The sequence below is a fragment of the Callorhinus ursinus genome, unplaced genomic scaffold, assembly GCF_003265705.2.
Source record: "Callorhinus ursinus isolate GAN/ISIS: 27379988/994484 unplaced genomic scaffold, GSC_fseal_2.0 scaffold4, whole genome shotgun sequence".
Taxonomy (NCBI): domain Eukaryota; kingdom Metazoa; phylum Chordata; class Mammalia; order Carnivora; family Otariidae; genus Callorhinus; species Callorhinus ursinus.
Window position 1 is genome coordinate 92,539,794 of NW_027397066.1, and position 16,092 is coordinate 92,555,885.

At 46.0% G+C, this 16,092-nt stretch overlaps 1 protein-coding gene across 2 annotated transcripts; it reads right to left on the bottom strand.

Moving 5' to 3' along the window:
* Window positions 1-13,497: 13,497 nt before the first annotated feature.
* On the bottom strand, window positions 13,498-15,847 carry NEUROG2 (neurogenin 2). 2 transcript variants are annotated; one of them, XM_025873943.2, is made up of 2 exons: window positions 15,717-15,847; window positions 13,498-15,337 (listed from the first exon to the last, which is right to left on the bottom strand). In XM_025873943.2, the coding sequence occupies exon 2, from the start codon at window positions 15,334-15,336 to the stop codon at window positions 14,515-14,517; it is 822 nt and encodes a 273-aa protein (XP_025729728.1). In that variant the 5' UTR covers window position 15,337; window positions 15,717-15,847; the 3' UTR covers window positions 13,498-14,514. The 2 variants fall into 2 exon arrangements, with proteins under 2 accessions (XP_025729728.1, XP_073747306.1); XM_073891205.1 differs by lacking the exon at window positions 15,717-15,847 and adding an exon at window positions 15,437-15,513.
* Window positions 15,848-16,092: the final 245 nt, after the last annotated feature.

The following is a 16,092-nucleotide window of genomic DNA, read 5'->3' on the forward strand; positions in this document are numbered from 1 at the left end:
TTTCTGGATGGCCAAGGGCTCCTGAGCTATATTAATGTGCCATTTGACCAGCCCCAATTTTGTACTCTTAGCTGGAAGGCTGTGGAACACATGTGAATAAAAAAAAAAGTTATCCATTAAAAAAAAAAGATTGGATGATTCCATACATAATATTATACAACTTGATATTTTCATCTACTAAAATATTATGGACAATTTACCTCTTCCCAGTTTTGCCTAAGGCAGACTTTCCCAGGAATAATGTAAATAGGAAGCATGACTATGGTTAATTCAAGCCTTTTGCCAAAGAACCCTCCCAAATTATATACACGTAGCTTAACCAAAAGCCATCTGGAAATAATCCTTCATATTTGTCTTTATTGTCTTACTCCACGGTTCCTGAATGCCCATCCCAGACTGGTGCCAAATTGGTTGCATCAGAATCATTTTAGTTTGGGGGGGCATGTAGGTGACTCAGTCTGTTGGGTGTCTACCTTCCACTCGGGTCATGATCCCAGGGTCCTGAGAATGAGCCCCACATTGGGCTCCCTGCTCAGCAGAGGAGTCTGCTTCTCCCCCTCTCTCTGCCCCTGCTCGTTCTCTCACTCTCTCAAATAAATAAAACCTTAAAAAAAATCAGTTTTTAGGGCGCCTGGGTGGCTCAGTTGGTTAAGCGACTGCCTTCGGCTCAGGTCATGATCCTGGAGTCCCGGGATCAAGTCCTGCATCGGGCTCCCTGCTCAGCAGGGAGTCTGCTTCTCCCTCTGACCCTCCCCCCTCTCATGTACTCTCTCTCTCTCTCTCTCTCTCATTTTCGTTCTCTCAAGTAAATAAATAAATCTTTTAAAAAAATCAGTGTTGAGGCGCCTGGGTGGCTCAGTCATTAAGTGTCTGCCTTCGGCTCGGGTCATGATCCCGGGGTCCTGGGATCAAGCCCCGCATCGGGCTCCCTGCTCCGTGAGGAGTCTGCTTCTCCCTCTCCCACTCCCCCTGCTTGTGTTCCTGCTCTCGCTGTGTCTCTCTCTGTCAAATAAATAAATAAAATCTTTAAAAATAAATAAATAAATAAAATTTAAAAAATCAGTGTTTAAAAAAACAGATTCTAGGCTTTAGCTTCAAAATGTATCGTCCCATAAGTCCGGGAAAAGGTCTGGGAATCCATACGCTATCACACGAGTGAGTCTGGTGATCTGCCAAGTTTGCAGACAATGAAACCATCTGTGTTTCCTGGAGACCACAATGCCGATATCAGTAATGGAAGATGAGCTTGTGATCACCCCAGCAAGTCAGTTCACTTAGCAATATTCCATTCTTTTATGATGGTGTATAGTGTTCCAGCTCATGAATGCGCCATGCCTTATTTAACTTATTGCCTACTAATGAATATTTAAACTGACTCCAAGCTTTATATTTTATAAGCAATAAACATCCGTGTGTGTAAAGAGAGACAATGGGAGACTTTCTGTAGGATAACTTCCTAAAAATGGAATTTCTGGCTCTAAGAGTATACTGCTTTTTGATTTTTGAAACAACACCTCCAAAACCACATTACATAGAATCCTGTCTTATTCCATGATATATTATCAAAGGATGAAGTATCTTATTTCACCTCTCCAAAGAATTATATTAATTAGAGTTATTAACTATAAATAACCTCACTCTAAAGTCAGTGGCTGTGGGGTACCTGGATGACTCAATTTGTTAAGTATCTGACTCTTGATCTTGGCTCAGGTCTCTATCTCAGGGTCATGAGTTCAAGCCCCATGCTGGGCATGGAGCCTACTTAAAAAAAGAAAAAATAAAGTCAGTGGCAGTTACAATTATTCTAAGTTTTTACTAATGTGGATTTTTCCTTGATATTTCAATAGAACTCGTTGTTTTTGAAATAATTAAAATTCTAAAGCCTGTATAATTTTTATAATTAAAATATCATGTACATTAAGGTACTCATCTATTTCAAGGAAATAAGGGAATAGCAACCATTTATTAAGACTTACTATGCACCAAACAAATGACATGTATTAGCTTATTTTACTCAATTAGAAATAGGGAACTAAGGGGCACCTGGGTGGCCCAAGTGGTTAAGTGTCCAACTCTTGATTTTGGCTCAGGTCAGGATCTCAGGGTCCTGGGATTGAACCCCATGTCGAGCCCCCATGCTCAGCGGAGAGTCTGCTTGAGGATTCTCTCTCTCTCCCCATCTCCCACTGCCCCTCCCCCTGCTCACTCACTCTCTCTCTCTTTCTCTCTCTCTCTCAAATAAATCTTCAAAAAGAAATAGGGAACTAAGGTCAAAATTAAGGTGCTTAAGGTCACAGAGATAGGGGCACCTGGGTGGCTCAGTCGTTGAGCCTCTTCCTTTGGGTAGGTAGGGTCATGATCCTGGGGTCCTGGGATGGAGCTCTGCATCAGGCTTCCTGCTCCGCAGGAGGCCTGCTTCTCCTTCCCCCGTTCCCCCTGCTTGTGTTCCCTCTCTCACTGTGTCTCTCTCTGTCAAATAAATATATAAAATATATTAAAAAAAAAAAAAGACCACACAGATAATAAGGATGCCTGGGTGGCTCAGTCAGTTAAGCATCTGCCTTTGCCTCAAGTCATGATCCCGGGGTCCTGGGATCGAGTCCCTCCATCGGGCTCCTGGTTCAGTGGGGAGCCTGCTTCTCCCTCTGTCTGCCTCTCTCTCTGACAGATAAATAAATAAAATCTTAAAAAAAAAGACCACACAGATAATAAATATTAGAAATGGGATTTAAACTCAAGCAGATTGATTCCAAACCAAGCATGTAATACTCAGAGTATTCAAATTTAATTTTATTTTATTGTGATAGCAATGTGAATGGACAGGCTCAAGTATATTACAATGCATGTAGAAAGGCATTACTATTGCCTCTTAATTTATTCAAACAATTGTGTTTATATAGAATATATTCTGAACAGGCACCTGGGTGTCTCAGTCTGTTGAGCACCCAACTCTTGGTTTCAGCTCAGGTGGTGATCTCAGGGTGGTGAGATCAAGCTCCAAGTCAGGCTCCACACTCAGCAGGAGTCAGCTTGAAGATTCTCTCCCTCTGACCCTCCCCCTGCTCTCTCTCTCTCTCTAAAATAATAAATAAATTTTTCTTTTAAAAAAAAGAATATATTCTGACCCTCTAACTCACACCTCATCCACTACTTCATGGTATTGTTGCAAGTATGCTTTTCTCAGCTCTGGAAGATTCTAGGTGCAGCTTGAAAAGATGAACTATTGTATAAGGAAGAAAAATTATTGTTTAGGCAGATCCATTTATGACCACATCTATGACAGAGGTTGGGGGAAAGGTTAACATTTGAGAAAAACTACTTTCTTCTTATCAAAGAAAAAAAAAGGGACACTGAGATGTATCTTCATTGAGTATGCGTATAAATAAGAATTTAGAACTGAATGTTCTTGGTCTATAAAAAATTACTTCATCAGCATTAACACAACAAATACGCATTGAGCTCCTTCTGTATGGGAGGCAGTGTTACAGGTGATGGAGATAGCACTGGACAAAGTACATGCTCACATGTGCGCGCACGCGCACACACACGTCCTCCTGGAGCTTGCATTCTAATGAAGGAAGACAGTGTAAGCAAAACACAAAATATGTTACTTGGTGGTAAGTGGAATAAAAAATAGTGATGGGTAAGTTGGTACTGGGGAACACTAGCTCATAGGAGTGAAGTAAAAATCCCAACTGCCGTGCTTGGGGCTGGCTACTTCAGATTTCACTACGTCTCGTCTGTTCTGCAACTCTCTGCTCTGAGGCCCGCCTCTTCCCTCTTCAGCAAACCAGACCATCATGTTAATAAGAGTTGATTTGTAAATAGCGTCTCCCTCACCCCATCTCTACCCCCCTTTGGCCAGACTCCTACTTTTCTGCTCAATGGCACAGATGCGGCTTTGAGCTGACTGGGACCAGGCAGCTATTAGCAGCAAATCCAGTGAGGGAAATTAATGAAGGGGACAACTAATAAAAGACAGCTCAGGACAGCCAGACTAACTTGCTCGGAGCAGTAATTAACTTTTTTTTCTTTTTCTCCCCCCCCCTTCTTTTTTCTTAGCTCATGAAGGTAAATATGCCATCAGCACTGGTCCAACTCTTCTTTATTAAAATGGCGAGAGCAGAGCTATTCATGGGGACCTGAGACTTAATCTGTTTTCCCCGCAAGAAGAATAATTTTAAATTACTTGTGGGATGTGTTTATAGATCCATGATGTCCAAATCAAGAGACGCCTTTAAAGATGAGAAATAAAGGAGGCAGATGAAGGAATATGGGTCTCTGGATAAAAGAGATAGTCGTCCTCTGCCTGGAAGCAGCTTAAAAGACAGAAATCTTTTTGAAAGCTTTGCTTTTCTTCCCCACCTAAAATGATTAGCTTCTGTTCAGTACAAGTGCTGAAAAATAAGATCGGATTCAAGGTGCGTGGCAAGTGTTACTCAGTGTTAAATACCAGCCTACCTTGAGGGACTTTGCAATTGTCTTCCTCAAGCCTCCAGTTTCCATTTTTAAAAGACACGTTTATTAAAGGCAACTTAAAATTTGGTTCCTCCATCTATATTTGGAAATCAATATGGCTCTTTTTGAAAGTAAATCTTTCTAAAAACATATCAAGATAAAACTGCTAGTGTTTGCCCAAAAGTCTTTCTAAAAGCAAATCTATTGTATCTTACATGATCTTTGAAAATTGGAGTGAGAAGAGACTTTGGACATACTTCGTCTTACCGTAGACAAATCAGGCTAAGGGACTTACTCACGGTCACATAGCCACTCAGTAACAGAAAGAACTCTCACCAGGAATTCAACCTTTTGACTCAGTCCAGTGCTCTGGCTTCTCCAAAATGGAAAAGCCTCATCATATATACTCTAAGTTAATAAGTTAATTATAGTACTTCAGTTAACATGTTGTTTAACCATGTGTCCCCTTATAGGTTTGGGTACAACAGAATCAAATGACATTATCACAGTGAGTTTTACTCATAGTGTCCCAGGAATCAATCTACTCTTCAAAGGAACCTCCAGAACCTATCAAACCACCTCAATCACATTCTAAAGAATGAGACAAAAACATAATCACCTTCAGGACTCTCTCAAGAATAGGTGGCTTCATTGAAAAATGGCAGGTACCCTGATAATGGATGCCCTCCTGCAAAATTTCCCTCAATCAGCCAACACTAACCAAAGGAGAGTACAGCTCCATATCATTAATTATTTCCCACAACATAGCAGAAAGGGCAAGTGTGGTAAATGATAGAACTTTATACAATGTTCGCTTTTACATCAGGAGTGTGGAGAAATAAAATTAAAGTTCTATTAAAATGAGATAGAGAAAAGTGGGGTCAGGGACAACACGTGCTTTAAAAATGAAAACAGCATGGGGCACCTGGGTGGCTCAGTCATTAAACATCTGCCTTCGGCTCAGGTCATGGTCCAGGGTCCTGGGATCGAGCCCCACATCAGGCTCCCTGCTCTGCGGGAAGCCTGCTTCTCCCTCTCCCACTCCCCCTGCTTGTGTTCCCTTTCTTGCTGTGTCTCTCTCTGTCAAATAAATAAAATCTTTAAAATAAATAAATAAATAAATAAAAATAAAAATGAAAACAGCTTTTATTGTATCAGGTATGTCGGGTAGTCAAATTCATAGAAACAGAAAGAATAGTAGTTGCCAGGGTAGAGAAAATGGGAAGTTATTATTTGATGGATACAGAGTTTCAGTTTTGCAAGATGAGAAGTTCTGGAGAGTACTTGTACAACCATGTGAATATACTTAAAGCTGTTAGACTGTACACTTACAAAATGGTTAAGGTGATTTTAAAAATCACTTTTGGGATGGCTATAGATTCCAAGACATGAAGACTTTTGTGCATGGCCAAAAGTAAAACTTAAAAAGGCTTTTCTAAGAGAATCTTCAGGGGCGACTGGGTGGGTCAGTCTGTTAAGCATCTGCCTTCAGCTCGGGTCATGATCTCAGGATCCTGGGATCAAGCTCCACGTTGGGCTCCCTGCTCAACAGGAAACCTGTTTCTCCCTCTGCAGCTCCCCCTGCTTGTACTCTCTCTCTCTCTCAAATAAACAAATAAAATCTTTAAAATAAAAAAAAGAGAATCTTCAAACTTTTCAGAGATGAGCCACCAAATTTTAGTCAATTATAAAGCATTTTTTTGTTACAAATAAGTTGTACAGTCCTGAAATAAATATATACCCATTTTCATCAGAGTAGGCTGTTATAATGCAATAATAACCCCCCAAATCCTAGTGGCATTTATTTATTTATTTTTATTTCTATTTATTTGAGAGAGGGAGCGCGGCGTGCGGGGGCAGGGGAGGCAGAGGGAGAGAGAGATTCTGAAGCAGGCTCAGAATCAGCCCTGAGCTGAAATCAAAACTCAGACACCGAACTGAGCCACCCTCTCCTAGTGGCTTTTAACTCCCAAGTTTTTCCTCCCTCACTCCACATCCACTGTGAGTTTAGGTGACTCATGAGGACCCACTGCTTTTTATATGGTGGCTCAAAAGCTCAAACAGCTTCAATATTTTTCCTCACCATCTCAAAAGAAGAGGAAGATAGAGATGGCAGAGGGGCTCCACCCAGTCGTAAAGGGCCTGAGCATGCCCAGTAGGGTTAAGAACATCAGATATTGGTGGAGACTAAGCACATCCTCCGCAATGTCCAGCAGCAGGGTTCTGTCAGATGGAATGAAATGAAATGACAGGCTTTAAATAAGAGTTGCAGAGCAGTGTGAAGGTAGTACGAAGGCAACTATGTTTCCGGCAACAGGCAGGAATAGTGGCTAGTGAATATGGGAGGCACTGTCAGGGCAAGAAATAGTTTTCCTCAAACAATGATACATTGCTGAAAGGCATGGCTGTGAATGTTACAGATTCTGTGAGATGCAGTGAGGATACTCTGCGGTATAATTCATAGCTGCCTTGTTTAATGTTGCTCTGAGACTCCTAATCCCTTCAAACATACTATCAGAATTTCAAAAATTAAAAAAAAATCTAAAATTCGAAACTGTATCATGAATACCAAAAAGTTGAGAAGCCTAATGTTTATGAACACTCTCCTTCTAGTCCCTTACCAAAGGTCTTATAATATCACTTAATTTGCTGGGGCAGAAAAAGGGAGCCCTTGAAGAAAATTGAAGTTTGGTCTCTTTTAGGTGGAAAGATACAGAAGCAGCACTTCCCTAGGGAGCTGTAACCAGTAGTAGTTGCCACCCTAGAGATTTGCTCCAGCCTGCTTTGTCATGTCTTATCATCATTATCATCTTACATGTGTTGTTACGGGAAGCATAAGTGTCCAAGAAATTCAGAGCAAAGCAATGTGAAGGTGTGGCGGGCACCACTGGCCAGGGCCTTCATCAGGTCAGCTTCATCTGCTGTAGTTCAGAACCCTTAGGCTTTGAAAAAGCTCTGGGAAGTCTAGAAATCTCTCTCCAGTATAGGAGAGCAGAATAGTCTAAGATTCTAGAACAGTTTTACTCAAGTAGAACTGAAACCCTTTTAAAATTATTTGATCACAAAAAAGAAAATTCACTTTTCACTGAACTCTTTCTCAACTTCCCAGACTGAAGATGTTGTCAGATGGACTCTTTAGGTCTCCTGAAAAGAATAAGAGCTTCTGTTGCAAATGCCAACAAGAGCTCAGGAAAGGCTTGCCTGGGCACATACCCAATGACAGTCATTGGATATAGTGAATCATTTTCTTCCAATTCAAGAGAAACACTGGATTTGAACTCAGGACTTCAAGATGCTTTACTGCTCCACCAGCAAAATCATGTTTTCCTTCTTGTCTATTTCCAAGTTTCTGCCATGGCAATTTGAGAGTTAAAGAAAATAAAATTATTTCGGGGTTTGATTAAAAAAATTTTTTTGATCATGTTCTAGGCACTGTGATATGAAAAGAAGTATGAATGCATTAATACCATACTTCTCTAAAGTTATGGCTAGACTTTCCTCCAGACAGTTTCAAAGGTATGTTCAAGGTTTTAACACCATTTGATTACTTTTCCGAAATTATCTGGAAAGTAAGGCAAGAAAAAATTAATCATATTCTCACATTTGATCAGTTTTCTTGTATTTGCATGTGGTGTTTCAGTAGATATAAAAGGTTGAAAAACACAAAATCAAACTCAAGTTACACCCAGAATCCCTCATTTTTAATTATTCAGTCCATATCAAGATTTATGTATTACAGAAAGAAAGCAACAGCAAGACTGGGGGGTTACTCTTTTGTCACACGGGCACTGGTTTGGTTTCTTTCTGCTATTCTTAGACCAAGGAGGCAATAAACCCCCTTGAGAGTCATAGAGCTGCCCGCGGAGCCCTGACAGTGCCGAGAAGCTTTTATGCCAAAATACAATGCACAAAGGGATCATAAACACGTCTGAAAAGGAAGATGACCTCTTTGTCACAAGGAATTAGGCTTTATTGCAAGCTGCTGCCATGGAAACCGGCCCTGAGTTCTCTCTGCTTATGTTGAAGGTTCCAGTTTCCATTTTACATGGACTTCAGCACTTTTACTTCATTGTTTCTAGATCAAATAAAAAAGGTGAAAGTTTTGGTTCTTTGGTCCGTTGTTTGACCTCGCCAGGTACACCTCCAGGCACTGGAGTGAAGAGAAAGGAGAGAAGGTGATGATGGAATCATCAGAAAGAAAGGAGAAATGAAGAAAGACGTTGGTGACCAGTCTGCTCTGCAATTCAACAAGACCGGCGGAGAAATACACTCGTTTCTGAACCTTTGAAAGGCCAGTTACAGTCCAAACAGCCTCCCTTGGAGATGTGTCCTTTGAAATAAATTTTTAACTTTTTGCATCTTGATTTCCTACACCCCTGGAATTCAATGTACACGACAAACTACAGTGGCTCCCAGGTAACGTGAATCTAAAGCACTGTCCCCAAAGTCCAACCGAAATTAAAAGTATGCCTCTTTTGGGAGGAACCTTAGATCCCAAGTCCTTTTACTTCTTAAGTAATACGATTTTTGTCTTGTGAGAAATTTGGCATGAAAACTTAATGCTTACACAGTTACAGTCTTGACAAGGAAAAGGGAAAAATAAAGTAAGAGAATTGATAATGAGCTAACCACCACCGAAGCTCTGCGATCCGAAAGCTGGGAGAACACCTGAAGAATGGCGGGGAGTCAGCTCGGTGAGAGGCGGGGGCCAGAGAGGGGGAGGAAAGCTCTGCGGATCCTCCTTCCCTGCCTGCATCTCCCCACCCCCAACCCTGCGGGATTCCCGCGCTCGGATCCCAGGAGGCTGAGCGTCTCTCGCGCAGGTGAGACCCAGGCTGGAGCGCACAGCTGGCGCCTGTCCGGGTGCTCGGGGAGCCCCGGCCTCTCACGGGGTGTTCCTAGTCAATAATCCAAGTTGACTTCCCCCCCGCCCCGCCCGCCCTTTGCGCTTTGAGTGGCTAGAGAAGCCGGGTGCGAGCGGAGGCAGATAAGAGCACTCCCTTCGCCCTCCCTCCTCCTCCAACCTTGGCACCAAAGAGGGGGAAACAAACAAACAAAAAAAAAAGTCATTTGTTGTAGTGCACACACCATCAGGGTCCTTTCCCACTCCATCCTCCCAACTCACGCCACCTCGCAGGAAAATAATAGCTTCGGCCACACTGGCTTTCCCGTTCTGCTTTCCGGATGACTGAATTTCTTTGCTCCTCTCTCCCGTCGGGGACCGCCTGAAACTGCCCCCAAGTTGCGTTCCCAGGAGACCCCCCGGATTCGATTCGGGGACTAAAGAGCAAACTCACTTCAGCGCCCTCCGTAAGAGGAGCTCATCCAGGCTGGATAAACCAAACTGGGAAAAGAAAACGGTGGGGGTGGGGTGAGGGGGGTGTGCAAGAAGAACCGCTCCTGCAGTTCTCGCTCCTCCCCGCCCGGGCGGACCTTGCGGGTGCCCACTGCGTGCCACGTGGGGCTGCCCCAAGCAAGGCGCATACCCCCCCACACACACACACCCAAAGGCTTTGGGAAAAAACTGCCGAGAACAATGAACCCTAAAGGACAGGGAGAAGCAGAGGTGGGTGAGAACCCTCGTTTTTCAACCCCTATTTTTTTTGACATTCCTTAGGTTTAATCATTAAAATGGATCCTTTAAAAAAAAAAGCTTAACGCTGCCGTTCCTGACAATCTGCCCCACACACTGGTAGCGAAGTGAAAGATCTGGATCGAGCTTTGTTGCTTCGCTACCAACGGTAGACTTGGGGAGACCAAGCCTCCGATTTCTGGCCACATCAAAGCAGTGATTATGCAAATACCCCCCTTTTTTTAAAAGAATAAAATGGAAGGGGAATTATTTATCACACAATGAACCCCCTGCCAGGGAGGGAAACAATAGATCAGACCAGATAGCCCTTCTAGCCCCAGGCTGGGGGAGCGGGAAGGGGGGTGCTGGAGCCCTCACGTTTTATTGGTCTAACCTAATTTCACTAATTCTCTTTTCACACATTTTCTTTTGCGGATTCGGAGGCCGGGACTTTCACGCTCCCGGGAGCGCCCTGCATCGGTTCGATTCAAGGGCTGCCTGCTTTATTTAATTAATACATTCAAAGCTCGCCTGGGAGCCCTAGAGCCGAGCGGGCGCGCGGGGGGGGGGGGGGGCGGAGGGGAGGCCAAGCACGAGGAGGAGGCGCTTTTAACGGGTTCCAGGTGTCGGTGCCCAGAAGTCACAACCTGCCCGAGGCTGTGCAATGCAGGGGGTGCACCCGGCGAACTGCAGGCGGAGGGCGAGACGGGTGGGGGGGCTCGCCGCAGCCAGGAGCCCCTGCTCCCCGGACTGGCGGGGGTGCGCGGCTACAGCGGGCCTTGGGCCCAGATGTCCTTCATGCGTAATCGGGCTAAACTCAGGGAAGGACCGACTGGACCCTCGCTCTCTCCGGGACAAGGCCGCCCGAGGCCTTCCGGTGCCCTCGCCTCTGCCCGGCCCGCAAGGCTTGGCCCGGGAGGGCGCCCACCCGACCTCTGCTCAGGCGCGGCCGGACTCCAGGCTCCTCAGCCCTGCTGTCGCCTCGCGCCTCGGCTGAGCCTGGGCCGGGGTCCCGCGGTGGGCCCAGCAGTTGGCAGCCCGTCCCTCTGCTGCTCTTTTCCTCCTTGTTGGCCCTCAATGACTGGATTTATTTACAATTTGGTGAAGGAAAAATTAGTCTGGTAACAAGGCCTGGGCAGTTCAGAACAAATAAATACAACCAGTACCGGAACCCTGACGGCGTCGAAGCGAAGTTTCCAAAGAGGACAGGAGCAACCTTCGCACCTCTCTGCCCTTAGGTAAACACGCGCAGCGCACCCGTTGGCGCTGGAAAGATCTAGCAACTCTGGCGGTGTGGGACTGGCATTGGAAGAACATCTCCTTGGTCTTGTTTGAAACGTTTGCCAACCGGGAGCTGCCAGAGAAAGAGTGGCTGCTCAGCCGCCCACCAGCCCGCTCGATGCAGACAGACCCAGCTCATCCGGTTGTGGTCGTAACGTGGGGAGGAAATGGGCCAAAGGGAAGAGCGGCTATATTCCCTACTGCAGAAGCAGCGGCCTCAACTCTGTAATTCTCATTCTTGCAGAGGGGGGTAAAGGACAGGCTATGGAAGTTGCTGCGCGACTTCCCAACGCGAACTGAGGCAGAAGGATCATCATCCTTAACCGCGGAAAGAGATTGGACGCCATAAAAATAATTGCACCGATTTGTGTAAAATAAGGTCTACTCGAGATGAGGAAGGGATAGCCTGAGTATAGGTTACAAATGGTAGACGGAATTCCAGCCATGGATGACATGCTGCTGACGTGTATGGGGACCTACAAGCTCCAGCTAAACGCGCCGCGGGTCCTGTGTAGGGGCGGCTGCTCGTTCGCGGTATTGCCCTTACTCAAAGCTGTGGTTATTGGACCATCTCGGCATCCATCCTCTCCAACTAAACAATTAGAGTCACCTGTCTATGGGATCACCCCACCAATTGAGGAGGTTTCCCATAGTCTTGGGAGACTAACTGCCCTGAGAGTTTGTTTCCACAGACCTATGCCATGAAATGTTTCTTTGGCAAATTTCCAAAAGAAGCACCATATATCTATAAACATCATCGCTCGAACAATGATTTGGCATTAAAACTGTGACGTTTTAAAACTACCCTACTAAAATTGTTTTACTCGCGGGCTTAGCTTTTCAAACACTAGAAACATAACTGTGAATATTAAAGATACAGCACTGTCTCCTCATATCAGATAATCAAGAGTGGCTAGGAATAGCACAATCTTTAAATTAGAAGGGTTTTCCAACAGGTCTCTTTTCTGTCCAGCTATGAAAACAAAACAAAGCAAACCCCTGGCTTGGTTCTTCTTTTGATTAAAAAAAATGGTTATTAAGATACTAAACACAATATTTTCCATATGGGTAGAGAGGAGGAGTAGTTTCAGATATTGCAGGAGAAATTATTGTTGCTTAATGCAGAGGAGTGGAAGATTTAGCCCAAACCAGAAGCAGATATGAAATTCATTGGGGAGGGAGGGGAGCATGAACAACCAACATTTCTTTGCTAAGGTGATTTTTTTTAGCTTGTGTTGTCCAGTGGCCACCCTCCACCAAGGAAGGGGCTTAAACCTAGAATGTGGTCAACCTTCACTTGGTCATCTTTGACCCATGATGCTATTCACTTCTGCTTTGGAAATTGAAGTGCAAATTATAGTTATGTGTTGGGGAGATTAGGAAACCATTTTTGCTTTCTCTTTGAGTAAGTTTTGACTATGTAATTATTTTAACAAAAATGGAAAGCTTACCTATTTCCCTCAGAGACAAATTTATCCCAGCTCACTCTGAATATTTTTTCTCCAGGAATTAACTTTTAAAACCAACAAGTTTGTTAAAATGGCTAATACAAAATCAGCTTCCAATAATGAACTATAAATATATCACAGATGTAAGAGCTAGAAGGGACCTTGGAAATCACTGTCCAGTCCCTACAGTTTACAGGTGATAACTGAAACTCCAAGTGTAAGAACCACTTTTCTACACACTCTCACAAGAAACTTCAATGCCACTATTTTTTTTTTCACATCAAGGTTTCTAAACTTTGGAACTTATCATGATTTAATTATCTTTTAACCCTCCCCCCCCTTTTTACGGATCATGTTCATTCAGAAATTGATTTCTTAAAAATCAAGTTTTGTTTGGATGCAGTTACACTCTGACGTCAGTGCTAATGTCTCAAATATGATTCAGCTTCTTGTGATCTCTTAGACTTTATGTGTCAGCGAAATTCTGCACACAAACAACTGATGAAAAATACAAGTACTCTAACTCAATTTGCTACGGGGAGAATTTCAGAAAGGCACAACACATTCTTCTAAAAACCACAAAAGCAGGCAAAAGTTAGAATACAACACAAAAATTATGAAAATTATATATTTTATTTATAGTTTAATCAGAAGAACAATTTTTTGTTCAAGATGTAAATACATACTAGAATAAACTCTGTAAAATATACAAAAAATACATACTTTTCCCATGAAAAATTTCTTTATAATAAATAGAAGGGAACACGTGTGTGGCTGATCCTGATAATGCTCCGTGTCTGCTTAGGTTTTCAGTCTGTTGATTTATTTTTAATCTCTTGAAAGAATGGGGGAGTTCCTTCTCCCCTAAAAGGTCGAGATAAATAATGCATGAAGCAATCCTCCCTCCTGATTTTTCCCTTTTCCTCCACGTTTTTCCTTTTGATAGAGAGTTCAGCCTAAATTTCCACGCTTGCATTCAATCATTACAAAGCCTACAAATTATACAATGACTTCTAACCTGGCCCTCTAACAAAACAACTTTTTTCCCCTTATAAATCATAAGAGACAGATGGCAAAATGGAGAAGAAAAAGGAAAGAGAAGGACGGGACAATAGGCATTGTGACGAATCTGGGAAACAGAACAAAGTGCACATCAGAGAGGGAAAGTTTGGTTTGACAGGTGAAATTCCCACAGCCTGCAGACAGCAATGGGAATAAAACAGATGCCAGCCATTGCAAATCTGTGGATAATATTATTACCGGTAAAATCATTCAGATGCTAAGATACATTTGTTTCTACTCGACATTAACATCTCTATGTAGAAGCAAAGGTGAAGAGATCAGAGGAACCAGTTGCATTCCCCCTGGGAGATTCACACGAACCGCTCCGAGTCCCCCTGGTGTTACAGAGAGGGGGAGGAGCGTCAGTCCGCTCTGCAAACTCTTTAGACAGGCCACCTTCATCGCTTCCCAGCATCTTTTTAGCCTTGAGAAACGCCCCCAAAATTCTACCATCCTCTTTGACAATAAACTCCATCACAGCGTCAATAAGTTAGAGACCGTCTGAAGGAAGCAAACACTTAGCCAGGGAATGCAGCAAACAACCCAGGATTCAGAACGGCTACATCTGCCCCGTGAAGTGAGATGGTTTCCAGGGCTTAGAAGTGGGGACAGGAGAGAGGTGGGAGGAGGGCTTGGTCAGGGATAGGAACGGGAACCCACTAAGGCCTGGCGCGGGTACCAAGGATGGCAGTTCTAGATACAGTCCCTGACTATGGGGAGGTGAGGTGCGTAGCGGTGCTTGTCGGGAGGTGGGGGCTGCCAATAGTCCATATCAGACCCCGCCGGGCTGGCAGGAGATAAAGTGCAGCTGTAGGGGGACGTGGAGTTGGAGGACGCCGAGGAGGACGGCGCTGGGCTGTTGGTGCAGCTCCAGGTGGAGGCAGGCGACGGGCTGTCTCCGCTGCTGCTCAGGGAGGCGCTAGCGCCTCCCGGGCTCAGCAACACGGTCTCGGAAAAGAGCGCCCCCGGCAGGCCTCCGCCGCCACCCCCGCAGTGGTCCGCCAGGCGCAGGGTCTCGGTGAGCGCCCAGATATAATTGTGGGCGAAGCGCAGGGTCTCGATCTTGGTGAGCTTGGCGTCCTCGGGGAACGTGGGGAGTACCTCGCGCAGCGCGTCCAGCGCCGCATTGAGGTTGTGCATGCGGTTGCGCTCACGGTTGTTGGCCTTCAGTCTACGGGTCTTCTTGATGCGCTGCACCGTCTCGGCCGTCTTGGCTCCGCGGGAAACGGCCCGCGCCCTGGAGGGGCGCCGCTTGCTGCACTCGTGCACCAGACCTAGCAGCCGCGCGGGCCGGCAGCCCTCGGCTCCCGCGGGCGAGCCGCCCAGCGCCCCGGGCCGCGCCTCGGCCCCGTGCGGCCCGCGCGCCCCGCCCGCCGCGCCCAGCTCCTCCTCTTCCTCCTCGTCCGCGCTGGACGACAGCGGGGTGAGGGCAGCCGAGGCGGGGGAGGCCGAGCCGAGCAGCACCAGCACGTCCTCTTCCTCCTTCAACTCCAACGTCTCGGATTTGACAAACATCCTACCGAAGAGAGCGGGGAGGGAGAAAGAACCAAACGAGATGTAAATACAGAGGCCGAGGCACGTTCTCGGTGTCCGCGGGAAGTACTCCTGCGCGCACCCGCCAGGACTGGTTCGGAACCGCGCCAAGGAAGAACGTAGTTAGGGAGGAAACCCCGCCAGTGCTCTCCAAGCTCAGGAGAGCCCCTGGTTGTGACCCCGCCGCCAGCCAGCCAACCGGGCCCCGCCCTCGGCGGGCCGACCTCAAGGCTGTGTACCGCGCGGAGAGGGGCTGCGGCCCCCGGGACGAAGATTCTACGCGAGCAAAGGGCGTTCGGACGTGGTGGAACGGGGCGCCGAAAACAGCCTTGCAAGTTAGAAGCCACAGGGCGGATACTTACGTCGTTCGCTCCCTAAATGCGTTTCGGCGTCGCTATTACTTGGGCGTGTGCGGCGATTCTCCGCGCTGCCGGGAGCGCAGCGCTGCGTCCTTCTCGTCGCTTGAAAACAGCGGCCCTGGCGCGGCTCCGCGGGGGACCAGTCCGATGGGCGAGTTTGCCAAGAGCCCCGGCGGCCGCGGCGATCCGCCCGGGTCTCGTGTGTTGTGGTGGTGGTGCGTGTCTGTCTGTCAGTCAGTCCTCGGCCGTGCGGCTCCTGGCACGCGACTCCCGGGCACTCCAGTTAAAGCGAAGCTGCTTGTGGTTCAGTGGCTGCGTGTCTGGCACACGACTCTCCTTAAAACCCCTTATATACCACCAAGAAAACAATCAGATCTGC